The following is a 26,854-nucleotide window of genomic DNA, read 5'->3' as shown; positions in this document are numbered from 1 at the left end:
TGTATCTTACCTGCCCAGTGGTTTTTCCTACTTTCTTCAGTTTAAGCTTGAATTTTGCTATAAGAAGCTGATGATCTGAGCCACAGTCAGCTCCAGGTCTTGTTTTTGCTGACTGTATAGAGCTTCTCCATCTTTGGCTGCAGAGAATATAATCAATCTGATTTCGATGTTGCCCATCTGGTGATGTCCATGTGTATAGTCGTCTCTTGTGTTGTTGGAAAAGCGTGTTTGTGATGACCAGCTTGTTCTCTTGACAGAACTCTATTAGCCTTTGCCCTGCTTCGTTTTGATCTCCAAGGCCAAACTTGCCAGTTGTTCCTTTTATCTCTTGATTCCCTACTTTAGCATTCCAATCCCCTATAATGAGAAGAACATCCTTCTTTGGTGTCACTTCTATAAGGTCTTGTAAGTCTTCATAGAATTGGTCAATTTCAGTTTCTTCAGCACCAGTAGTTGGTGCATAAACTTGGATTACTGTGATGTTAAAAGGTCTGCCTTGGATTCGTATCAAGATCATTCTATCATTTTTGAGATTGCATCCCAGTACAGCTTTTCCCACTCTTTCGTTGACTATGAGGGCCACTCCATTTCTTTTACGGGTTTCTTGCCCACAGTAGTAGATATGATAGTCATCTGAACTGAATTCACCCATTCCCGTCCATTTTAGTTTAGTGATGCCCAGGATGTCAATATTTATTCTTGCCATCTCATTTTTGACCACATCCAACTTACCCGGGTTCATGGTTCTTACATTCCAGGTTCCTATGCAATATTTTTCTTTACAGCATTGGACTTTCCTTTCGCTTCCAGGCATATCCGCAACTGAGCGTCCTTTCGGCTTTGGCCCAGCCACTTCATCAGCTCTGGATCTACTTGTACTTGTCCTCCACTCTTCCCCAGTAGCATGTTGGACACCTTCCGACCTGAGGGGCTCATCTTCCAGCGTCATAACTTTTATATGCCTGTTGTCTTGTCCATGGAGTTTTCTTGGCAGGGATACTGGAGTGGCTTGCCGGTTCCTCCTCCGGGTGGATCACGTTTGGTCAAAACTCTCCACTATGACCTGCTCATCTTGGGTGCCCTGCTCGGCATAGTTCATAGCTTCTCTGAGTTATTCAAGCCCCTTCGCCACGCAAGGCAGTGATCCATGAAGGGGCCATGAACAATACCAGACCTTTAAACAATATGCTAGGACTTCCCCCTACAAACACAGAGAGCAACAATAAATGGAAAGATTTACACATATTCTGCCCCGTAACACTTCAGACATTGTATATCTGAATGCTCCAGGACTGAATGCAAGAACACCCTCCCTGCACATACTGTAGAAAAGTAGCACACTATGGAGAAGCACATGGTAAGATTATTCTTTCTAATATGCCAGTTTTCCATGGGTGGATACTCCACCTACAACTGGTACAATCCAGCGCTACAATCCAGTATGAGCTGCATCACATAGAATAATAGAATTGTAGACTTGGAAGGAGCCCCGAGGGTCATCCAGTCCAACCCCCTGCAATGCAGGAACCTTTTGCCCAATGTGGGTCTCAAACCCACAACCCTGAGATTAAGAGTCTCATGCGTTATTGACTGAGCTATTCAAGAATCTACTGATACTGCAGCTTGGCTCTTGAGGAATCATTCCTACGTTAGCAGAAGCACCATGGGAATGACCTCCCTGTGGATTCTCCCCATGCTGCCCCAGCAATGGGGCTAACAATTTGGTGCCTTGTGGGCTGTATCATCACACAGTCAGGAAGAAGAGCAAAGTTTGGGAAACTATCATGGTATTCATATGATTACGGAATACAAATATTACCAGAGACGTGTGGAAGGTGGAACTGAAGAATAATTTCTAAGATACTGAATGACAAGGACTTGAGCACTCCGGGAATTTTCATGATTGCTGGAGAGGGCATATCAGACTAAATGCACCATTGCTCTAAGCCAGCTTGACATATTTGTTCTTATATAGACATGCAAGCACATGCATATCTATTCTGGAAAGAAACAGTACAGTAGGCACTTTATATGTAACAGCACGGCACTACTTTTTTTGCAAATTGTTGCCATTTCACATGAGGGTGTTTATTGGTGTGTGAAGCAAGACTTTCAGCCCACCCAGCCGAGTGCAAGTCTTCCATAATTTCATTTGCCTTCTGTGACGTTATCACATAAACTCACCTGACTGGGTAGTGCTATGATGTTATCGTGTTCACCACAGAATCTCTTACTCAGTGAGATCTAAGGGTGGAAAAGCTCTTTTCAGCTTAAAAAATGGGGCCAAAGGAACAACTGATGCGGCAGAATAGCTACAAGGAAGCATTACATGAACATGAAACGGTAACAATTTTTTTTTGGGGGGTAGTGCAGTGCTGTTACATATAAAGTGCCTACTGTACTGTTTCTTTCCAGAATAGGTGTGCATGTGCTCCCCAATGTGAATTGCACACCCCAAGGAATCAGTTATGTATGATTAGATCAGGATCAATGGGGGGAGCAGAACCAGGCTATCTGCAACACAACTAGTCAGTTAGTTAAGTATTTTTATTTATTTATCTGATTTAGGGTGGCACCTGCCCCCCGGCTATTCCCATGTCCTTGCCCCCGGTCTCCTCACTTCCTGGAGCAGGTTTCTTCCATCAGTTGTGTTCCATGGCAAGGAACTTGGAGCGAGCCACTGCAAACCAATCAGGACTCTCTCTGCAGAGACCCGCCGCTTCCATTCCACATAGCCGCACCCTAAGTTCTGCTTCTTGGTCTTACTGGAGTGTGATGGAATGTTGAGAAGTGGGTTAGAAATATGCAGAAAGCTTTGAATAATTGCAGTTTCTAGGAGAGAGAGTTGTGCTTGCATCTGGAATGACGCACCATTTTTTCCTCAACTCTGGGATAGCCTTGAGCAAACCAGTGTCACTGAGTTTCCCAGCTGTAAAGGGGGATTAAAGCAGTACTATTCTCATGAAGCAGGGAGAAAGAAATGCTGAACCACCTGGTAGAACTGGAAGCTCTATATGAAAAACTACATTTCTTCTGGCTGAGTCAACAGTTCCCATTACCTTTTCTTTGAACTTTTTCAGCAGCATCAAAACAGGGGCCAAGCAGTAGAGTTTAGAAGATTGCTTGGGAAGCACAAAGTTCCAGCTCCCATCTGCAGAGCTGCCATGAGATCAGCCCTGTTAGATCAAATCACAGGCCTCTCTAGTTTTCCCACTGCAGGCGCGTCTAAGAAGGACATGAGCACCATAGCTCTCTCCCATTGTTGATTTCCAGCAACTAGTTTTCAGAGGTATGGTGCCTCTGATCCTGGAGGGAGACTAAAGCTATCACGACTAGTAGCTTTATCCTCCATGAATTTTTCTAATCTCATTTTAAAGCCACCAGGGCTGGAGGCCAAATTCCCTATTTTAGCAACGTGCCGTGTGAATAAGTACTTCCTTTGGTCTGTCCTGAATCTGATACCACTCAACTTCATTGGATGATCCTGGGTTGTAGCCTCATGAAAGAGGGGTAAAACTTCCCCATGCCATCCACATGCCCCATGATTGTGTCACGCCATAGACACACACCCCTTTTTCTAAACAGTTGTAACCTCCTCTCATAGGAGAGGTGCTCCAACCCATTCATAATTGTGCTCCTAGGTCTACACTATCTTTTATGAGGTACTGTGACCAAAACTGTACACAGTTTTCTGAGTGTGGTTGCACCATAGATTTGAAGAATGGTATTATTATACCCTGATTCCAATGAGATGGAAATCTGAAACTTTGCTGTAATGTATCCTGTTTCAGGGCTCAATCACTTGTTTGTTTGTTGAAGCACACATTTTCAGTCTCACCATGGCATTTGGGTCAGTCGGGGTCCGGGGAGAACTCAATGAAAGTCTCTTTGGGCTCAAAGGAGGAATAGCCTCCCTGCCCTCCTAAAGCAGCAATGTGGACTCCCCTTTCTATTAGCCCTGATGTGCAATGATGGTGGGAGGAATATTAGGCTCATTCATATCATCAATGCAGATAGTAAGCTTCCTATACCTCCATGGATTCTTTGTGTCCCATATGATGTTCTCCTCCTAATCACTGCCTTCCCAACACATTCCTTTCCTGTCCCCCCTCCCCCGCTTTCTCCTTTTTGGTATATCCCTGGTATAAGAAAACTGGGGTTGAGGGAGGGGAAAATGTGGGAAGGCAGTGATTTGGAGGAGAATGCTGTATGGATAACAGAAAATTAATGGCGGCACAGGACTGTTATGCTGACTGTCCACATTAAAAGACAGTGTGGATGAGTCCTGGAGCCAACTCCTAAAGGCGAGGTCCCTTCACCCCCCATAAAATGTTTGAGGGGGCCACCCTCTCAAAGTGACTGGTCATTGCCATTCCAATTGTGCCATATGATCAATTATGGGATGGGGCATATCTGCTCCCCATGGACATAGCCAGGATTTGGGGCGGGGGGCAGAACCAAGCTTCAGTTAAGTATTTTTATTTATTTGCTTGATTTAGGCAGGCAGCTGCCCCTTGTACACCCATGCTATCCCCCAATATTTTATTCAAGTTGGCACCCCTGGATGAGGCCATTGTCAGCAGTGTTGCCCATCTGCCTCCCATGCTAAGCACTACTCTCGCCTCCTAAGGAAGGAAGGGGGGCAGAGAAGACAAAGAGAGAGACTTAGCAGAAGATTATGCCCCCAAGAGGGTGACTCAGGTCTGGGCAACCACTCTCCACACAAACCCTTTCCAGATTTGGTCCCTAACAAGAATGGAGTGGTCATCACTCAACAGCCCTGCTATCCCTGGCATCAGATCTTTCCTGCTTCTGGGTATACTCACACTCACTAAGAGAAGAAGTGGAGTACACTGTGTTGGGGTGTGTGTTTAGTGGAATCACTTTACTATACCACTTATTCTATGTACAGGAGAGCCAGAAGGTTGCATGGTGATTGTGATTTTAAAGATTAGGAAGACAGAAACAGCTGTGAGGCAGCTGTAGGAATAGCAATCATAAATAGTAGTCATTTTGGAAAGGGAGCATTTGCAGTTTCAATTATTTGTTAGCAAAATGCCCATGATTGTGACAAGGTGATTGTGAAGGAAGGACCTGCGTATATCAGGGAATGCTGAAATTACAGCAAGGGGCTCTTGTTGATGAAAGACGGAAGCGGAGTTTTGGCCTGAGGTCCTGGATAGCAAGAGCTAGAACAGATTATGCAACAACAAAACAAGCAGATACAAAAGTAAGAGGCATTACTAAAATTTGCTCAGGTTACCTAATTTAGAGGTTGTGGACTTCAGCTTTTCTCAGTGTAGAATTTGAATTGTCATGGTTCACAGCAGCCCTTGTTCTATTTCTATAGAAAATGGACAGAAGGTGAGGCTGGTAAGTGCAGGCTCCTGCCAAAATATGAATGGGCCATGCTAGATTTATGATGTGACCATTGTGTGTGTTGGGCCATTAGAATATATATTAATGAAGTAATGCCTTTACTAAGCCCAAGCAATAGCTAAGCATACACATTCACACATAGTTATTGAAGAAATACTATTCCAAAGTTTGAAGAAAAAGAAGAGGATTCAAAGCAGCAGTTAATTTATCATAACCTTTTTTATTAATTTGAAAGGTGACCCCAGATTAATCAAGTAAGCAGGCTGTTATTTGTATAAAGCAAGTATTTTGCCTGGCTCCCCCATATTGCACTCCAGAGCAGTGGGAAGGGAAGCAGCATTAAGTACTATCAACAGTTAGGTAGGGCAATTGCTAAGGGTAAGCAGGCAGGCAGGCAGGCAGGCAGGTGTAAACACACACACACACACACACACACACACACACACACACACACACACACACACACAGACTACATTCTACAAATCTGAACTTGCAAGGATGGCTGCAGGAGGTCAGCTTTCTATTGCCATGCTGGGTCCCTCTTATTCTGTTAAGGTAATCCAGGGGACACCCCCCCCCACATTTACGTGTGGGTTATGTTCTGGGTCACTGTGCACATTGGCCTGCCCAGCTCCATCCCCCCCCCTTCTGGTGCCAAATGCAGCACACACGTGCATGGGCACACATGCATCAAACGCGCAGCTTGAGAGTTGCCTGTAAATAGGGTTACACAATGTAGGCAATTGTTAATTAATTAATTAGATCAATAAATAACATCATGAGGAAATAAAAAGATGCTCTGATTAACTAGGCAGTGGATTTCTCAAACTATTTTTAATACACATACTTACAAAAATGTGTAGGGATGTGTATGGAAGGTAGGAGAGGATATATCAGATATTATCCTTCCTTGCTCAAGTTTGTGAGTACAGCAGAGTGCATCCCTTTGCAGCAAGATAGGAAGCTGTTGATTCAGCTGGTTTCAGCCTTTTTTATGAAGCAACCAGGATGCCTTGGTGCAGCCAGGATTCTTCCTGGTATTTCCCCCCTTTTATCCCACTTAAAACAATAACAGTACAAAACAGTCTTCTAGAATAAAATAGAGTTTACTCAAAGTTCACATTCAGTAGCAGTCTGGTGGCAGACTTAGGCTGCAGTTACAGGTACATATTGCAGTTTAGATTAAAGTGAAGCCTGAACTATGGATGAGGTATGAGAGATCAGACTAGATTGCAGCAGTGGCGTAGCGTGGGGGGTGCAGGGGGGGCCGGCCGCACCGGGCGCAACATCTGGGGGTTAGGGAAATCCACGGGTTAGGGGGCGCAAATCCACGGGTTAGGGGGCACAAATCCATGGGTTAGGGGGCGCAAATTACTTGCCTTGCCCCGGGTGCTGATAACCCACGCTACGCCACTGGATTGCAGGAAGCAGAGGAAGAGGCAAGAGAGTAAGAGCAAGAGGGGGTGACATCACTAGCCTTTTATGAGTCATGCCCATCTCTACCTGGCCGCATCCAGAGGGAAGTGGCTCCCACAGGTTTGACAGGAAGTCCTCCCTATTGGCCCCACATCCTCTGAATGCCCATTCTAGCAAACAGGAAATGTTGGACTTGGCTGCTCTTTCTGGATACCCCACAAAATGGTGCGCATTAGGTGCCATCTTCAAAGTGCCCACTGCCTCCCACAAGCCTGCAAAGACTACTGTGACCTGCACATGCATTGCTTTGAAAGTTGATTTGTTAAGTTGATTTCCACCGGATACACATTTAATTGGTTAATTCATCTCTATAATAATTATGCTTTATTGACTATGATTTATTTACTCTTGTGATGACCCTGAGAAAAATGGCCTCGTTAAGGTTCTAAAACCAAAGGAAGTCTTCTCCCATCCTAAGTGTTTTTACTGATGGAATTTGCATATGAAAATCAGTTTTTTTTATAGTCACTTCCCATGTATATAACTATGCTGTTCGATTGAATAACCCATTCCCATGTTCACTCCGTAGCAAGCCTCACCAGGCTCAATGTTAACAGGTAGGTCTGCTCCGGATTGCAGGAATACACCGCCTTCCTTTAGGCGCCAGGCGAAAACGATCCTCTTCCACCAACCTCTGGGCTGATATATATACATCCTATATCATTTTAAATGAGTTTGTGGGAGGGGGAGTTTGTTCTTGCTCTTATTTTTTATTATGCATTATGCATTTTGTGTATTTTTATGCTGTGAGCTCTTCGGATGAAGGGCGGTATACAAATTTAATAAATAACATAAAAGCAGTGGGACTTTCTTCTACGGATCGGGATGCACGTTTGGGTTTTAATCGGATTACAGACCCAGGATTAGTTTTTAGCTTCTTTTAATGTTACTATGTCTGCTGAAGAGGGCGCGTGTGTGTATGTGTGTGTGTGTGTAATTTTGCCGAAGACAAATGCTTCGTTTGCAGACCCTATAATTATCTGTGAATCCCCCTCCCCTTTATTTAGTATGTGGAACTGGAGAGATGAGCGTTGGAAATGCAAAAGGCAGCAGAGGAGGTGCGCGCGCGAAGTGTGTGTGCGAGAGAGCGAGAGCGAGAGATCCTCCTACCTGCAGCTACAGATCGCAAGATACGTGGTGCTACCTGGAGAAGTCAGAACAAGTAGAAACGCATTGAACTTCCAGGCTGCGGCGAGGCAGTCGATCCCCAGCGACGCCTGCTCTCCTCTCCAGGAGACTCCCCTCGCGATCCTCGATGTGGTTGCTTTTTGCAATTCAAAAAAATGCAAAAGCCCTTCTCTCTGTCTTCCCCCTTTGTTGTTTTTTGGCCCCCATGGTTGCAGGGGGAGCCGATCGTTTGAACGCTGCCTTGGTGCCCCCCTGCCGGGTCTTTGGAGGAATCCCCCAAAGGCTTCCCGCTGCTGGGATTTAATCGGCAAAGATCCCTTTTGCGACCGCTCCGCTCTCTCGGCCCCCTCCCCCCGCACAATTTTATATTATATGGCTCACTCCATGCCCTCCTAGATCATGCACAGAAACTTCCGAAAGTGGATTTTCTACGTGTTTCTCTGCTTCGGAGTCATCTATGTCAAACTAGGGTGAGTACGAGACCGGGTTGCGTCGGGGGCGGCGGCGGCGAGGGGGGTGTCGCGATCCGAGGAGAGGTTTCTGAAGTTGTGTGTCAACAATGCCACATATTGCTTTTTGTTGGTTAAGTCATTGCCCTTCTTTGCACCGCTTCTGGAAATGGGTTGTTGCAAACTCGCAGGCAGGTTTTCGGGCACCAAATATGAGATCTCTGGAAGGGGTGGCGGGACCTGGATGTCTGCTGCCTGTCCCAGCCCTGAGCTCGCCTTGAGAGAGAGAAAGGGCTTGTGAATCCGAGCCGCGCGTCGGTCAGCTAAAAGAATTATCGATTTCTTCCTCCCTCCCACCAGTTCGGAGGCGCTGGTCATGTGAGCACAGCAACTGGCAAAACGTTGCTGCGTCGCGCACTGTCTGGTCTACGTGCCTGAGTCTGCAAAAAGGGACATTTTACATATTGTTGTTTCGTTTGTTAACTGGTGTAGGACAAAGAGGGATTGAATAACTGTGGTTTTGTTTTGTGTGTTTTTTAAAAAACAATAACCCAGCAACACATCCCTAGGTAGCTCAGACTGCAATTCCAAGTACAGATTTACTTAGAAGTAAACGTCATTGCAATGAGAGGAACTTTCTTCAGAGTAAAGGTAGACACTGTGGGTGAGACCATAAAGAAGCAGCTTGCCTTTCCTTTGGAACTCGGCAAGACTTACTTCTGAGTAAAGGTGCACAGGATCGCTGCAGCCTCCTGAGCACGCTGACTGGGGAGGAAAGCCCGCAGCTGAACCCAGTAGGTCTCCCTTTCCACGAACGCAGAGCTAGGGTCCAGCTGCCGAGGCTGCAGGGGTTAACTCCCGAGCAGCCGGCTGACCCAGAAGCTCGCCTTCCTCCTTCGGAAACGTGCTTTGGAACCGCAGCCTAAGATCGGGAGCCTACTCCGGAGTCGCTCCCGCGGAATCCGGAGCGGGTCCATCCTGCCCCAGAGAGAGAGGGGGCATAGGATCGCTGCTTCCCTGCAGACCCGACGATCAGCAAGACTCAGCTCCCCGTGAGCAGGATCCGGCTGCACCCAGCGCCAGATCCCTGAGCCCATTTCCTGGGAAGCAATGTAAACTCTGAAGCGGTGCAGGGGAGATCCTGCCCACGCCGAAGAGGTGGGTGTAGGGAAGCTTCGGAGGGTGCGATCCTGTCTCCCTCCTCCCGCAATTAAAATCCGTGGAAGGGATGTGTGTGTTTGCATGGGGGGGGGGTGTCAGCCACCAGTTGCTAGCCGGGCCCCAGCGACCCTCCAAAGCATCCCTCGCCCCCGGGAGAGGGATCCGCCCCTGGCCGGCAGCGGGGAGATCAGGAGCGGCGGAGGCGGCCCTCCCTCGAGCCACTGCGCCAGGGTCGCTCTCTCGCCCTCCCCGAGGCGGGATCTGAGGCACCTGCTGGGCGCCTGGGGGGGGGGAACACCAGGCTGCAGGGCAGAGCAGGGGCCAGTTGCCGGGGGGGGGGGCCGCGGGGCAGGGGCAGGGGCTCTCCTTCAGCAGACCAGGCCGGCCGGTCTGCTCGCCCTGCCTCCTCCCTCCTGCCTGCCTGCCTGCCTGCCTGCCTGCCTGCCTGCCGCGAGTTGTATTTCCACATTCCTTTGCTCCAGCCGAGTTTCTACCTGTTGAACCGCACGTTAAAGATCCCTGCCTTTTATTCCGCCCCCCCTCCTTTTGCATAGCTGCGGGATTATTCCTCTCTCCCCCCTCTCTTTTAAATGCACAGAGTGAGTGTGGAGCTGCAATCCTGACCCTTTGAAGCTTCACCTGCCAATGGGCCGGGCGAGGGGCGGGGGGGGGGGCGCTTGCTGCGCGAAGGGGCAGTCGGGCGGGCAGACTGGAGCAGGTGCTTTAGGGAAGCCCAAGGCGGCTTGGCACCAACCCTGCAAGGTAGACTGGGGCAGTCAGGTGCGGTGCGGCGCAGTCGCGGGGCCGGGCGTGTGGGCCCAGGGACTAGTCCTGCTAGCCAGGGATAATGGGAGTTGTAGTCCAACAACAGCTGAAGGCCCGAGTTTGAGAGGTCCTGGATTGGCCGTTTAGCCAAAGCCGCTTCAAGCCGGAGTTGGGATTCGAACCCGGAACCCCCTTCCCGACTGACAGTCATCAGACCCTGCCATCGTATGAGCTCAGGGTGAAGTCTCGCTGTCCTAAGTCGGGCTCTCTCCCAAGCACTAGCCCCTGCGATATAGGCCACCAAGTACATATTTCTCTTGCAGGACCTCCTTGGGCTGAGTAAGGTTGCTTGGGGAGTCTGGGCTTGGAAGCTTGCAGCCCTGATCTTCTGCTCATTTATGCCACATTGAAGAGGGTTAAAGCAGGCACTGAACAGGGTTGAGGTCCTGTACACATTGAAGTCAATGCACAGTTGCTGGAGTCGGGAAGGAGCCCTGCTTAACTCAGTGGCCTTTATTTCCCAGTAAATGTGGGTTTCAACTTGCCAGCGTACAGAGGGCTGTAGCTATTTCTCGCCAAGAGTAAGTTCAATGGGGCTTGCACCTAAGAATGTGTGTGGGGGGGACTGTGGCTTCTCTGAAAGCCTGTCACTTTCACACAGAGTTTTAGGAAGGGCTGAATCACAAAATGCCTCTGGTGCTTTGATTTTGTGGAGGAATTCATGTTCAGATCATGGCCCTAGCAGAATGTGTGAACGCGTCCTGTGGAAACATCCCAGGCAGCTACAGGTTCCACCTATGATTTTGGAGGAGCCATTCCACATGTGCAGCACATCTGATGTTGCAGCCAACCAGTGCCCAACATGCACACAAGAACCAGTTCTTTTCCTATTGGACAAAGGTTCATCTCTTGCTGCCACCATGTCAAAGTGCAGCTAATACAAGAGAGAATGAAGAAGATGGACTGAGCAGATGTTCCAGGCCCTCACACCAATTTAAGCCCAAGCCAAATAAGAACTTAAGGAGAGAGAGTCCAGGTGGACCAGACATCTAGCTCATCATTCTGCTCTCCCACAGTGGTTAACCACATACCTCACCTCAGAGAGCTCACTTGCAGGACCCGAAGGCATCCGCCATCTGTCATGGAGGTTCCCAGCAAATGGTATCCAAAGGCCTTCGAGCCTGAAGGCTTCCTTTTACCATCATGACTAGCAGCCATCATGTTCCTATACTCCTTTAAGACCACCTAAGTCAGTGGCTGCCATCACATTTTCTGGCTCTGGCAATGCATTCCATGCTTGCATTAAATGCTGTCTATCCTGAATCTCCTGCTAATCAGTTTCATAGCATGACCTAAGTTCAAGTATTGGGAAAGAGGAAAAATGTCCCACACATCCTCTGTCACGTTTTGCTCTCAGTCACTGGTTTGTTTGTATTGAACGTAAGTTTCAACCAAAGGTCTCTGTATCTTGTGGGGTTCCTGCCACATCAAAACTATTGTTTTCCGCTCAGATAGCATTATGGGAGCAGTGGTGTCTAGAGCCCACCCAACAGCTGACCCTGCCGTAAACTCTATCTCACTGTTTAGCAGAAGCAAGTCACAATTATTTCAAATGGATGTACATCCAACCCTGTGCTGTGCTTACACTGGGAATGTTTCATACTTTGGAATAAATTCTATTGAGATAAATGGGATTAACTTCAGATGCATTAGACTGCTATGTCACTGATCTGATGAAAAGAGTTGATCTGTGCATAAATGTGTTTCTCTTTAACTTTGCGTTTGTTCCTTGGTGCTGTGGGGACTAGTCCACACATTCATGAATATCCATTGTTCTGCACTTCCTGATACTGCTCTTGTGTATTTGTTTTTAAGGAGATATGAAGGTCCTATATGGCATTATACCTGTGATAGACCACTCACACCTGCAAGTGAAGCCCCCCTCCCCCAATGATGCCGCCATTAAGGGATGGATATCTGGGAGCCAGCCCTGTTTCCAAATAAGATGCTGAGGTGTTTAAGCACTGGGTTGCTTTTTTCCTCTGAGACTGTGTTCTTGTTCTTTAGCTGCAAAGTGCAGCATTTAACTGGCGTGCTCAGAGCTGATGGTGGTTAGTTTGTGTATTGTATAATCAAAGAGATGAAAGTGATTTATGAACAGTTCAGGGCCAACTGCAAAAGTATGTTCTTGCAGTAACCCGATAAACTAACTCTTTCTTACTCACCTTCATCCTGCTGCATCTCACCACTTTGTTCCCAAGGCATCAGATTCATTTATGTTGAAGTAGCCTCTTTGCCTAGGGATGCTACCAGCATCTCAAGGGTTCCAGGACTCTCTTCTTTTTGTTTTAGGGGGCTAAGGGACAGTTCACACATGTCTGCACATCTCAGGACTGGCCAGCCTTTGATGAATTGCAGCTGAATGTGAATGGATTCCCTTTTTTGTTTTCTGAAAGTTTATATTTAGCATTTGCATGAGAATTCTCAAAATACCTTACCAAATCTATGTCAATTATATGGGATGTAACATCACAGAAAGCAGTCAAATACAACATTTCCTGTTTGCCCAGAGTGAACACACAGGGGGATGTTGCTCCAGCCAGGAGGACTTCCTGTGACACCTGGTCTGGAACATTCTCCCCCTGCATATGACCAGGTAGATGGGCGTGACCCTGGGAGACCCTGTAAAAGGGCTGTTCATGCAGCTATCTTCCCTCTCCCTCTCTCTTGACGCTTCTCTTGATGCTGTTTTCTTGATGCTTTTGCTGTCTGCTGGCTCTCAGCCAGCAGCACATGGGCTCAATCCCCATATGGGATAAACCCACACTCTCTTCTGTAACTACAAGCTAAAGCTTGCCTTCAGGGTCATACTGTGAACTGAATGTGAGTAAACTTCTTATTACAGTTGTGTCTTTATTCTTTTTAAGAGGGAACAAAGGGGATTTACCAGGAACAAATCCAATCTGGACAAGCCAGGCTGGATTGCTTAACTCAAGGGATTCAAACGAATCTCCTAACTAGCTTCCCTGCAATACACAGGCGAATGTGCTCTGCTACCAGCTCACTAGCGTGAATGAGGAAGGATAATATACAATCAATATATCCTCTCCTACTATCAATATGATCAGCCATATTGCTGACACATTAGCACACAGTTGTAGCTTTCTATTTGGCTTCTAAGCTGATATGTGTGTCCAGAAATCTGGATTTTCCAAGAATTACAAAGCCAGACAGCAAGGTCTCCCCCCCTCACACCTCTGTTTTCTTCCGTTTCAGGGAGTTCATCCCAACTATTTACTGCAGCTTCTGCCTGCAATTAGTTGCTCCTATTGAATCCAGATAGAGTTTCATGGGGTGGGGTGAGTCTCTTGAACTCAGGGGATGTGGGTTCAAACCCGGCATTGGGCAAAAGATTCCTACATTGCAGGTGCTTGGACTATATGACCCCCATGGTCCCTTCAAACTTTACAGTTCTATGATTCTATGATTGCAGATGACGACTTACCCAACATATATGTGTGCATGTGATACAACCATTTGACAAGGGTACTCTTCTGTATTGTTCTGTCAAGCAGCGAAGAAATGTATTTACTACATGTTTGCATCTTATCTTAACTACTGACTGGATGGCAATTTTTTCTCCAGCATTTAGAAGGAGGATACAGAGGACCAGCGCACTGAAATCTGAACCTTAATGTGAATCACACAGACTTAGCACTCAAACATGTGAACTAATAGCACTGAAACATGTGCAAAACTCATTTTTCTCACTACAGCTTGTTCCCATGTATCTGTAATTGGAGGAAGGAGGGGAGGTGCTGAGTCTGGTGCTCAGAGAGTAACGAATGTCATGAGCCCAGGCAGCTACCTAGTGGGATTTCCACCATTTAAGTGGAAAATTGAGCCATAGGCAGTGCAGAGGTCACGGTAGGTGAGGGACATGCATGGGAGAGGCATGCAAGGAGAATAAGCTGCACTAAAGAAGAGCATAGATCAATAATAATGAAAAATATAGAGGACCACACCCAAACAGGTGACAATTGGAAAATTGGTCCAAACTAGCAAACACAACACTTGATTGATTGGAAACTGAATGTGTGAACTGTATCCACTGATAAGCATGAAGTTTGAGGTGAATAAAAAGTTATCTCTGTGAAGTCTAATTCACATATTCATCAGTCAATCTTATAGTAATCTGAGCATGCAATGTGTAAACTAGTCCTTGATTTATTTGACTGCAACATCGTGGTGACTTGCAAGTATTAAAAAAGGCCCACATGGCTTCCAAGAAAATGGTTTTCCCAAAAGCCAGTTCAGTACAGTGCTCTCTGCTACCTGTCACGGTGCACTCACCTTTTAAAGGAAAAACCAAGCGAAGCACCTGCATCTGCCCTTGCCCTTTTTTAGGTAAATGGAGAACTGGCAACGATGCTGGCAGGTGATAAAAGCTTTCTCCCTGGATTTATATGTGCAATGCCAATTGACACGCGCACAGCATTACCTGATGTGCATCACTTAAGGATCAAGCTTGTGTGAATCAGCCAAGAGCTGCAGTCATTCCCTAGGAAGTGTATTGTGCGACACGCGCGCAGCCTGGCTTGGCATATTTGAAATCACCCTGTCGGAAGCGGATTCCAGAGGGAGCAGGGAAGGCGACGGGGCAGCTTCAGAAAGCAGGAGGCAGCCGCTGCAGAAACTATACTGGCGAGTTGGGAAAACCCGTTTGCGAGTCAGAGGAAAATCTCTCTCTCCTAGCTTCGTTCCTTGCCCATGCTGTTATCCCTCGTTTTGGGTTGGGGAGCAAAGTGAAACGAGGAAAGCGGGGCACGCGGAAGTCTAGAGAAAGGAGAGCAGGCTACTTTGTGTCGTCCTCCTTGCAAAGGACGCAGGTGAGACTGAGAGGGCGATTCAGAGCCCCAGACAGGTGAATACTGATGAATGATGACCTCCTCTTTAGTCTGCAACTGCAAATGTACGGTAATAAAAAATAATAACCAGAAAAGAGAGAGAGAGAGAGAGAGAGAGAGAGAGAGAGAGAGAGAGCGAGCGAGCACTAGATCCTTCAGCAAGCCTAGGAGAGAGATGAAGATCCTTCACTTTCCCTAAACAATAGCAGGTGTAATTGACTCGGGCTGCTTGGAGGCTAGACTGGGGGGAGAGGCAATTATTCCCTCTTTCATCGAGCCTTGGAAAGACCAATTCTCCCCACCCCCGTGAAATCATATCCTTTTGAATGCAGTGATACCTCTTCTTCTTTTTTTCTTTCCTTCTCTCTCCCCTGTACAAAAAAAGGAGAGGGAGAACTGATAATGGAGCAGCCTGGCTTTCAATCTCTCTCTCCTCTCCATCCTCCTGTTTATTCCACACTCCACCCCCACCTCTGTCTTTGATTTGCAGAATGAAGCAAAGTGTTTGTTTTAGGTATGGGTGAGTTTTGTATTTTGGCCATATTTTTGGTCCATATTTTTAGACTTAGTGAAGATGAAGATAGCGTTCAATCTCGACCTTCAGCTGTGGTGGAGAACACCAGCAAAATAACAAGGTTAGGGATGAATGAATTCAAGATCTTTCCTATCATCATCTTTATTTCATTAACTGATGTTATTGTTGTTGTATTACACATAGTGAACAATTCCATCAAGGTGCAAAATAGGCCCCCGCCATGAAGAGATTACAATCTAAATGGTATTGGAAGAGATAAGGGAAAGGAGAAGTCAGAGTAGTGTGGGATGAGGACGGAGAAAAGTTCTTGCCCCTTCCTAAACTCAGTTTTATGGAAAAGGTAGCTTTTAAGGAGGGATTCTTTACTGGTCTTTAGCACCCCTAAAGTACTCCACCACACTGCCTCCGTTTTCCTTACAGCAACTCTGAAAGGTTGGTCAATATTAGCTCCATATTGCGATGGTGGCGGAAGTTTTCTGTGACACTTCCCGGCTCCAGCCCCCGGTCGCGCAACCCGAGCCTCTCCTCGTTTACTCGACAATAAATCCTCGTGGATCTTGGGGCGGCGGGTCGGAGAGCCTTACTTGCCAGTGACTGTCTGCAGGCTTCCAGCTTCAGGCTCCGCATCCTTCCCTTGAACCCAGTCGTATTTCCCACAAATAAGAATACAAATCGCGCTGTTAAACCCGCTCTATTAAACACTCCATTTCCTGGGTCAGCCTGTTGGCTTTGGAGGAGGAAAGTTAGATTCAGAACGATACAAAACCAGTTTCAGGCTCGGCGCTTTCGGTCTCCTTCCTCTGTCTCTCCTTGCCCACCGCCGTTGCGATGCTCAGATTGTAATCTCCCTGGAAAGGGGGAGTTATTGTTTTTGTTTGTTATTATGGTATGTATTTTCGGTGTTTTTTATATTGCAAACTTCCCTGTGATCTTCGACTGAATGGCGGTATAGAAATTTTAATAATAAAATAATAACAATAATAACAATAACAACAACAACAACATAGTGGGTTCAAGTCGGCTTGCAAGGCCATTCCCTCCAAAGCCGGGGGCAGGAGGGCAGGAGGGAGGCAAGGTGAAACCCTGCGTTGGCTGTGTGGCCTATTCCTAGGAGGGAACGTGTGGCCGAACAGAGCAGGATTTACTCCCTGCTCATCATCAAGAGCTAAATCCAGCCCCAGGAGGAGTATAGATACCCCCCACGCTTTTTAGAAATAGAAATAATAATAATAATAATAATAATAATAATAATAATAATAATAATAATAATAATAGAATAGAAATAATAATAGTAACAGTAATAATAATAATAAAAGGTTTCTGCTCGGCTTCCCTTTCCATGAAAACGCTCCCGCTAGGAGCTGAATGAAAGTGTCCATGGGCTTCAGACAGTAGTTAGCCAGGCGGTCTTCCTGGATGAGCGGCCTCTGTCCAAACTCCAGATTTGGCGGGGTGATGTCCCGAATGGAAGACCACGATCTTCAGCGCAGGGACAGATCCGGAGTGTATAAGATACTGACAGGTAGCCGTGTGTGTGTATAAGAGAATATAGCGCTTTCTCTCTCGCTCGCTCTCTCTCTGAGAGAGAACTATATTCAGTCCTACACACGCGCGCGCGGTTTTCTGTCATATGAACTCCAGATATTTCACAGCGCGGTGTGTGTGTGTGTGTGTGTGTGTGTGTGTGTGTGAGAGAGAGAGAGAGAGAGAGAGAGAGAGAGAGAGAGAGAGAGAGAGAGAGAGAGAGTGTAAAAACTCTGATTTCCCATTGGCTGCTGCATCCCCAGGGCGCTCCTTTCCGGAATCCCTGAATAGCACTGTGAACAACAATCCGGAGTGAAACACGTCACTATTCGGTTCTGAATGGGAAGGGAGCGATGGCGAAGTAGACTTTGGAACGAGGGACGAAGGACGCGGGGCCCGGGGCAGCTCTTTACTCCAGACCGACTGACTCCAGATACAATAGACGCGCGTCCTTCTGCCCTGGGAATAATTTACACAGGTTAAAATACTGCAGTATTTTAAGAGACAGGATAAACCAAATGAACAGGGCTGGGGGGAGGGGGAGGCGCCACTTTTTATTATTCTTTCGCCCACCTGCTCCACGCCTGGCCCGCCTTGGGAATGGGCGTCAGTCACAAGGTGCATCATTTAAAGGGAGCAACGCCTTACGACCCACCAACGCAACTGTATCTCTTCTTTTCCATCGCAGCACTCAACAGATCTCAAGCGGCACTTCACTGCCTATACAGGAGTATAGTCCCTACTCAGGAGTTAATGGGGATTTCTCCCAGGCAAGTTAGTCTAGAATGACAGCCTCACGATTATAAATATTACTAGGCAGACCAATGCAGATTATTATTATTATTATTTTAAAAAGACTTACACACTCCCCCCCCACAGGAGCCACCTGAGGTTTTCTTTCTAAAATGGATTTCGTTGCGTTCCCTTGCACACATTCTGGGCTATGCCAAAATAGTAACAAAACGCAGAATGTAAGCTTGCTTTCGGAAGGTGACGCAAGAACATATTTTTGCACATTGCTCTGGGAATCTGTTGAGGGCCGAGGCTCGGTCTCCGGATACCCTTGTCCATCAAACAGGACAAAACTTCCAGCCGGCTTCGCCTGGGAGCGCAGCTCCAGATCTCGTTAGGATCCCATATGTACAAATCTGTTCTCTCGTGTAAACGGTATCAGCTCATCGCACCAGCATGTCAGATACACGCTCCCTCTGCCACTGTCATTTCTGTGGAAACGAGACTTTCGCTTTCTAATAATAAAGGACTGCCACGAAATCGGTCTCTCTCATTGTCAAGTCTTTGAAGAGAATTCTGCCGCTAAAACAGGACACTTCAATTTACCGCATGTCTGCCGTCATAAAATCGAAGTGTTCCCGACATTTGTTTTTCTCTTTAAAGAAAGCAACAGACCAGTGATTTGGTGTGATCTGGTCTAATTGTGTGCGCGTGCGGGAGGAGGAGAGTCTGTTCCTCTTCCTAAATTCTTATTCAATTGAAAGTCCCATTAAAGTCAGTGGAATTTACCTTCGAGTAAGCCTGCTCCTGCTGATTTGGCATGGAGTCCTCTTCCAAGCCAAAGTTCCATAGGATCGGGTTGCGCGTCACTTGGCGTGGGGGGAGAGGTCTCTAATTCTAGCTCCCCTACCATAAAGCTTACTTACCTTAAGCCAGTCCCCACCACTCATCAAAAGTTACTGGTATTTTTAACTGATTTTTTTTACTGAAATTTCTAAAATTGTGCCACAATTGTCTTTTGTGGAGGGCGGACGCCTGCAGATTGGCCCGCGATCCCTGGAGGAAGGGAGGACGGTAAGGATCGTGTGAATTCCTTGTTCAGCTGGAGCTCTGACGCGTTTGCTCTGCAGCCAGTTTGGCCGAGGCCAGTGCGACGTTTCTTAATAAGCATGTTTAGAATTACAGCTTCGTGGTCCGATCCTATGCCAACAATGGGAAGTCAGTCCCGTTCCCGCTCCGTGCACAGGACAGTCACCTTGATGGTGCAAGGGTCATTTAGGATGGATCTGAGTTCATTCAAAGTGCCTTGCAACTAATAAAAATAGTCTCCATGGGATTTAGAAGGGGCAAGTCACTCCTTGGGCGGAGCCCCCTCTTCGGGTACCAAACTGCCTTCCCTGCCGGTTGGGAAGCGACGGCTGATACCCCTTCCACCTTTCTCGATATTTGCAGATATGCACACACACCCTTATCCCGTTTCTGGGTGATGAGGGGAATCACTGACGGACGAGACGAAATTTAATCTTTCTGCTTGGAGAGAGAATAATAATTAACATTTCGCCGCCTGGGAGATTCACTTATGTCGGGAGAGGTTAGAATTAAAGGGTGTGAAGGTTTTACGCCCGCTTTGACGGCGGCCAGGTGTCCTGACCGAGTCCCGGATTCACACGACCAGCTAAAAACCCTCCGGGAGGGTCGCACGGGGTGAGGGTCGCCAGAAGCCGTTGTCCACGGGGATATGTCACTCGCTCCATTTGTGCTGGTGGTGCATCGCCGCCCCCTGCCCAGGGATCAAAATGGGGAGTTCAGAAATGGAGGAAAGGCAGTTCTGGGAATGAGCTTTCCTCCGGCTGCATAGGGAGAGAGGCAGGTTTTGTCCAAGAGAGGAAGGCTGGCTGCAGTCCAAATACTCCCGCATCCATTCCACTTATATCCCCCCTTTCCTGCAAGGTGTCGGGGCTGGGTCTCCTCCTCTCTGTTATACCCTTACAATAACCCTGTGAGGCAGCTGAGGCTGAGAGGCTGCTGTGACTGAGGCAGAGCTCGGCAGCTAGAGCAGGAGCCTCACGGTGGTGGCTTCGAGGCCCACGTTTCATGACTGATTCTAGTCCACTTGGTCCTTCATTCACTCGGTCCTCGTCCAACACTCACGACTCCACCGCACTCCCCTAGGAGAAAGCCCCGTGGAAGTGCCTGAGGAACGGATAGGCTCGCCCTGTGAGCTGCGAATCAGGAGTCCCTGGAAGGGGGATTTCCCCCAGCGCCACGAGCCTGGTGCCACAACCTCTCCGCTGCAGCTCAGAAGGAGGGAATTCGGAGAGACCTGCTACCTCGCAGGTTTGTTGTAAGGCTTATAACAGGGGAATGTCAACGAAGCTCTCTGAACATGGACCATTATAGAGAGACACGATAGGCAAGACCCCCGCGCTTTACTACGGAGGGAGTCGATCTCCGCAGCTGTCCTGTTCCCCAAAATTCTGCTTTAATCTAATCTTTCTGCTTGAAGGGCAGTTCACGCACCTCTTTATATAGTGCCATGTATAAAGAGGAAAGAGCTTCAGACGGTTTTTTTTTCGGGGGGGGGGAATTACAGGGGGATCCTCGACAAATTTCATTTCAATGTTATAGCGGACGCACCTCGTGAAACCACCGAGAGAGCAGGGATCTTCCCGAGCCTGGGATTGCAGAGACCGAAGGTACTCAAACGCAGCTCCCTCTCTTTCGGAGCAGGGCTGTGGCTCTGCTTTCTTCTAGAAAAAGCAACCTTTTCCAGCCAGGGGCCGGTCCACCGTCCCTCAGACCATGGGGGGGGGGGACTATATTTTGGAAAAAAAACATGAACGAATTCCTGTGCCCCACAAATAACCCAGAGATGCATTTCAAATAAAAGCACACATTCTACTCATGTAAAAACACGCTGATTCCCGGACCGTCCACGGGCCAGATTGAGAAGGCGATTGGGCCTCATCCGCCTCGGGCCTTAAGTTGCCTACCCCTGTTCTGGAGCGGGGATGGGGACTTGCGGACCTTGCGGGTGTCGTTAGTATATAAATCCATGGGCGTAGCCAAGATTTATGTTCGCAAGGGCAGGACACCCACCTAACATCAACCTCTACCTGGCTCCATCTAGCAGATTCGGAATGAAATGTCACAGCAACAGTTGTTTTAAATTACTTTCTTTTGACCCCAGGTGCTCAGAAAAATGTCAAAATCTTTCTCCAATTTCTATTTTTAGTTCAGTATTTATTTATTTATTTACTTGATGGGGGCAGCTGCCCCTCCCCTTGGCCACGCCCCTTTATATATCCCATGAGTCCCAGCCAGTATGCCCAAGGGCCAGGAATGATGATGATTATATTTATTCGTGTACCTCCTTTCCCCCTAAATAGCTAAAATAGAACCCGCTAAAAACATAGACAAAGTGCAATAATTAAAAAAACAATTAATGATGGGAGTTGAGAGTTCATCCAGGGCTTTCCCACCCCTGTTCTAAAGTCTGCAGAGTAATGGAAGAGCAGGCCTGGTGGTGGACTACCAGCTCCCAGGGGCCGAAAGAGGCAGCCACATTTACAAGTACCGAGGAATCCCTCCTTTCCTGTTGCAGATTTTCACTGCTGTGAGCCGCTTTGGCAGCCAGTTTTGGCTGAAGGACCCCCAACCAGTTACAGTGCATGGAAATGGTAATCTGACATGCCTCGATTTTAGGGGAGGCCAAAGATAACGAAGCACTTTGTCCTGGGCGCTTCTCACGCGATTTGAAGCCACCCTCGCAGCGATGCCACTGTCACCCCCCGCCCGAGGGCAGGCGGAGGACCAAGAATGCGTGGTTAGCGAGATTTGAACCGGGCTCCCGCATTGTGCCATGGCGCAGCTCGGATGTCTCGCTACGCACAACACCTTGTGGCTCGGGAACCTCCCTGTCTGTCTCAGGAAGGTTTCATTTAATGTTTCTGGCGGTGTTATGAAGCCAGGAGCTATCCTTTCTAAGCCAGTCACATCTGGCAGTACTGACGACGACAACAATACTTTTATAAATTTATTTATATAGTGCTTCTGATGGCAGATTCCTTCCCCGAGGTGTCTCTAATTTAAACTTCCACGGGATATTTAAATATTCAAAAGAAGGAGGGAAGGGAAATAAAAGGGTCAGTGGAATTGCTTTCATTGCTGAGGAATTGTAAGCTCTGTGGGGCAGAGATTTCGTTCCCTTCCGCTCCTGAACCTCTGCCAAGTGCCATGCTCATGGCTGATGCTGAAGAGCTGCCTTAATGATAAACGGCGAAGAGCAAAGAGCAAAAGGGAAGCCAGGGCGTCCCATCCCGGCGCTTGGGCGCTCGTTTTTCAAGCCAGCCAACTTGGAAAGCGCTGCTCCGCCACCGAAAGGGAGCTCTTCAGCTTGCCGGATCAGTGTCATGCCATTGTCATCGTTACAACACCGCCGCCACCAACACACACACACACAGAGAGAGAGAGAGAGAGAGAGAGAGAGAGAGAGAGAGAGAGAGAGAGAGAGAGAGAGAGAGAGAGAGAGAGAGGAGGCGGTTTGCCGGCACCGCTCGCCCAATGGCAGCTTGCAGTCTCTGGAGAGTTGGCGAGGAGAGAGGGAGAGAGGCGCAGTCTGCCCTCCAAATCCCTGGGAGCATCATCATTCCGCCGAGAGAAGCCACTCTCTAACAAGCTTCCAACCACTGCGAGATGACTGGCAGGGGAGCTGAGCCAGAGGCAGCAGCAGCAGCAGCAGCAGCAGCAGCAGGAGCTGGAGGAGCAGCGACCATCGCTCTGTAGAGAGACAGACAGGCAGACAGACAGACAGACAGCACCACCACCACCACCCAGGAAATTAATCAGACACAGCAAAACTGAGCCAACAAGCCCCTCTCTTGCTCCTTCCCCCCAGCCCAATCCGGATCCAAACTCAAGTTCCCCATCTGAGCCTCTCCCCCCAGCCACCCTCCCACCCAAAGTGAAGGGGGGGACACCAACCGGGGGAGGGAGCAGTTAACCCTTTGTGGTCCCCCAAGGAAGACATCCATCCTAAGCCAAGGAACAGACCTTTCGAGATTGCTCAGAGCTGGATAACGACCATGATCCTTTTCTCACCGCGCAGCGTTTTACTCTCAGTCTATTACCCTCAGATTTTCCTCATCCTTACCAGTGGAAGTTACTTGTAAGTGATCAAGACTTCTTTTCTTTTAACCCCCTTACTTAGATGTTTGCTGGTTTCCTAAAGGGCGCCTTCTAGGAGCTGGGAAAGTGGGGGAAAGAGACGCGCGCCCCAAAGATGGTTGCAAGGCAGGGTGGGGGGTGGCAGATATGGGGGCTGTCGGGAGTGGGGTGGGCATGTGAGAGAGAAAGTTTCTTCCGAAAACAAGTTGCCTGCGGCAGGTTTGGCTCTCTGGAGTTCAGAGGCGCCCCCGGAGGAATCAGAGGCTTTGGGGGAAGCTTGTGGCTGAGGTGCTCCGGCGAGAGATGCTGCTGCTGCGAACAGGTGCTCCGTAAGGAGGGATCGGGTGGCGGAGCCAGCGGGGGCAGAAGCACTGCTGAGAACCGGGGGGGGGGGCTTCCTTTCGGGTAATGATGCCGGGGACTTGGGGCTCCTTGTCCTGAAGAAAGACTGATAACAGGAGAAGGGCCCAAAGGCATTTCCGAGCTAAGTGGGTTGCTCCGCTAGGCGCAGTGACTGGGGAATAAGTCCCATGGGATTGTGGTGGGGCTAACTTCGGAACAAGCGTGACTCGGGATGCGTGGCTGCAATTCCACTCTATTAAACAAAAGGAAGTTTGATTTTAGACGTCAAGGGGTTTGTGTTTGAATCAAAATAAGATTGTACCACCTCCCCCCAAAGTAAGATAAGTATTGATGTCCAGGTACTTATCAGAAGTCTTGGCGATGAGGAACTGGTAGTGTAATACTGTACTCCTAAATTACAGGCATATCCCCCTAAAAACAACAGTTGTATTGTATCTATGACATGATCCGGCCGCAGAGAAACTTGTTAGAGTCCCATTGGTTTCAGCGAGAAGACAAGACCCTTCTCACTCTCCTCGCTCTCCTTGACAGCGATGGCACTTAAATTTGAACTCTGAACTCAAATGTATGCTTTCTGCCCCTCACTCTTAACTGGAGAGGCTCGCCCTCGTTCGCTTTCCCCCCGCGCTAGGGCTGCCCGGTTCGCTCCGTCTCCTCTCCATTCAGGCCAAGTCGCGCAGGCCATTCCCGCACCACCCGGATCGCGAGGGTTACCAAACAATTTTATCTGGGAAATGAGGATCCGGGTGCAGGAAGGGATGGAGGTTAGGGAAGCCGAGGGGCAGAGGGACGGACCCCCACCTCCAAGCAAGCCCCTTAATTTTGATGCTGGAGATCGACTCCGAAGTCAGGCTTCCTGGAGGAGTGAGGACTAATTTATTCAAAATGAGCGAAGCGAGGCTGATTTGAGGCAGGAAGCTCGGATTCAGGCCCAGCAACTGGATCTCGCATTGGGCTCCATCAGTGCAGTGCGGCGTTCAAGGGCGATGAGGATGGTTCAGGCTGTCCGCTAGAGAAGGCTTGGCCAGCTTCCAGCTTCCCTATGCGAAGTGCTCCCGCGCCCATAATATGCCAGCCATGCTGCCAACGGCCGTGTCAGGTAGGCTGCTTTTATTAGGGGAGGGGACGACGGTGAAAGAATAAGTCTCGCTTGGGCAGAGATACAACGGGCTCATTGCTGAATAAAGGGGCGCAGTTTCCGGCTCCCCTGTTGGACCCCGGGGGGATTGGCGGCTGAGGATCACGCGGAGGGTTGCAGTGTACAGAAGCTCTTAGCTGAGGTGGGATTTGAACCGGGGACTCCCCACTGCTGCATTCGCCACATGAAACGTATTTATGGATTAAGCATTTGCTTAACTTGCACCCCACCCCACTGGAGCGCAATGTGTCAAGAAGCTCAGCACGTCCAAACCTGCTCATTTCAACTGGAGAACTGGGGCTCTTTCTCCTCAGTCACTGCCATCGAAACCAATGGGGACTTTCTGGTCGCAAAATCCTATGCATCCTTACCTGGGAGTAAGTCCCGTTGACTCTACTTCTGTGTAAACACGCATAGACTCGACCTCTATAGTGCTGAACTTCTGGGAGCTGGTGGCCTCGTCTTGCTTTTCTCTCTCCGGTGTGCGTGCGACCAGGGGCCTATTATTCACCTCCCCACCCCACCCCTGGCTGCTTCAGTGGGTCTGCAGCTTTCTACTTCAGCTGTGGGAAACGCGCCCTCGATCCCCACGCAAGTTAGAAATCTACCCTTTAAAAAACAAGGAAAGAGGAAAGGCAGAAAAGAAACGCGTCCATTCCTTCCTTCTTAATTCTTAATGAAATACATATGCCTTGGCCACCTATTTTCAGAGAAGTCTGATTTATGGAACCGCGTTGCGTTTGCATTGCTGTTCGCGGGGATTAAATGGAATCGCTCCGGCTGCCGACTCTGCGCGACGCGGGGCGCAGCGAAAGAGCCGGAGCCAGCTGCTTCCCGCTTCCCTCTTTTCTAAAAGGGAGCTTTTATTTTATATCTATATCTATATGTAGGCATGTGTGTGTAGGAGAAGAACCCTCTTTAATAGAAACCTAGCCGTATTTTCTTGAAAAACTTTAGGAAATGACTATCCCCACCAAGTTTTTCTTTCTATAAATAGTTCCGAGTCTTGAAACAAAAGTTTTCTCAACCACACACCAGATGCTGGTGGTTTCCCTTGCAGTGTGACATAATTATAAGGTCCGAAGGCAAAAGCTATGGATGTATAATAATAATACGAAGGCCGCTCTGCTGATGGGGGAAACACAAGCGCAGCCTTTATTTAGAGCTCGCTTCGCGGAGACTGGCTGCATGCAGAGCGCAGATTTCTGGGGCAGTGAGAATTTGTGGTGGGGAAATTAATCCGGATCCCCTCCCCCGTCTCCCTTCAGCCCAGCGCGGCCCAGATGCTTCCCGCCCCGCATTTCCCCAACTCATCATTAGTCCTCCCCGCCCAAAATGGGCTGGGGAAGTTGAGGGATCCAGCTTAGCCTTGGCCCCTTATTGGAATCAAGCAGGGCAGAAAGGGACAAGAGTTGAATTTGAACGAAGAACTTGGATTCGACCAGATGACCACCTGGTCCATCGCTCTCTCCCAATATGATGGCATTTCCTTATGGCTTATTCAGAGATAGTCTGCATCAAGAGTTCCACTTAGATTCCAGGACTATAGGCTGTCGATGGGTCTGTCTTCCATGAAGTTGTCTAATGGTGGTGTTCATTGGGTTTTTAAATTATTGTTGTTGTTTATTACCACCCTTCACCCTAAGGTCTCAGGGCAGGGTACAAGATTTTAGAACACAGAATTTAAAAGGAGTTACAAGCACAGAAGTAAGGTTAGTCCAAAATCCATCTGAGGTAGTGGCCATCACCACAACAGTGAAACAATGGCGATGTCTCTAAAGTTGCTTGAGGCAAAGCCTAGAGGCAACAACCAAGAAAGCTGTCTGAGCGTTCACACCAGATGCACCTCAGTTGTTGGTGGAGTGGAAAGAAGGGGCTCTGCCAAATATCATAAATATCCCGGCAGGATTGTATGGGAGACGATGGTCTTTCAGGTAACTTGGTGTCAAGTCATGTAGGGTTTTATATGTTACTACAGTGAGTGCCTGTGCTGCCCAGGACACAAACCCAAAATATTGTGATTTTTAAAAAACGGATAGTGTTGTTTGTGTATTTGTACCTGGCACAATCAAATTCGGGCAGAAGTCACATCCAAGCCTGATGAAAACTGCTGCCTGCCCCTCAGGAGCCC

General features: G+C 48.3%; 1 protein-coding gene across 4 annotated transcripts in view; it reads left to right on the top strand.

Moving 5' to 3' along the window:
• The first annotated feature begins 8,312 nt into the window (after positions 1-8,312).
• WNT7B (Wnt family member 7B) overlaps positions 8,313-26,854 on the top strand; it is a 131,682-nt gene continuing 113,140 nt past the window's right edge. For 2 of the 4 annotated variants that reach the window (XM_081191064.1, XM_081191063.1), the window contains exon 1: positions 22,692-23,223. In XM_081191064.1, coding sequence (XP_081047190.1) covers positions 23,141-23,223 — 83 coding nt within the window. In that variant the 5' untranslated portion in view covers positions 22,692-23,140. Of the gene's footprint in view, positions 8,454-22,691; positions 23,224-26,854 lie in introns of those variants that run through there. The other 2 variants (XM_081191062.1, XM_081191061.1) reach the window with 2 other exon arrangements.

Source organism: Podarcis bocagei (genome assembly GCF_964188305.1).
Source record: "Podarcis bocagei genome assembly, chromosome: 4".
Lineage (NCBI taxonomy): Eukaryota > Metazoa > Chordata > Lepidosauria > Squamata > Lacertidae > Podarcis > Podarcis bocagei.
The sequence above is the reverse complement of the archived record's forward strand: the minus strand, read 5'-3'. Positions and strand labels throughout refer to the sequence as shown.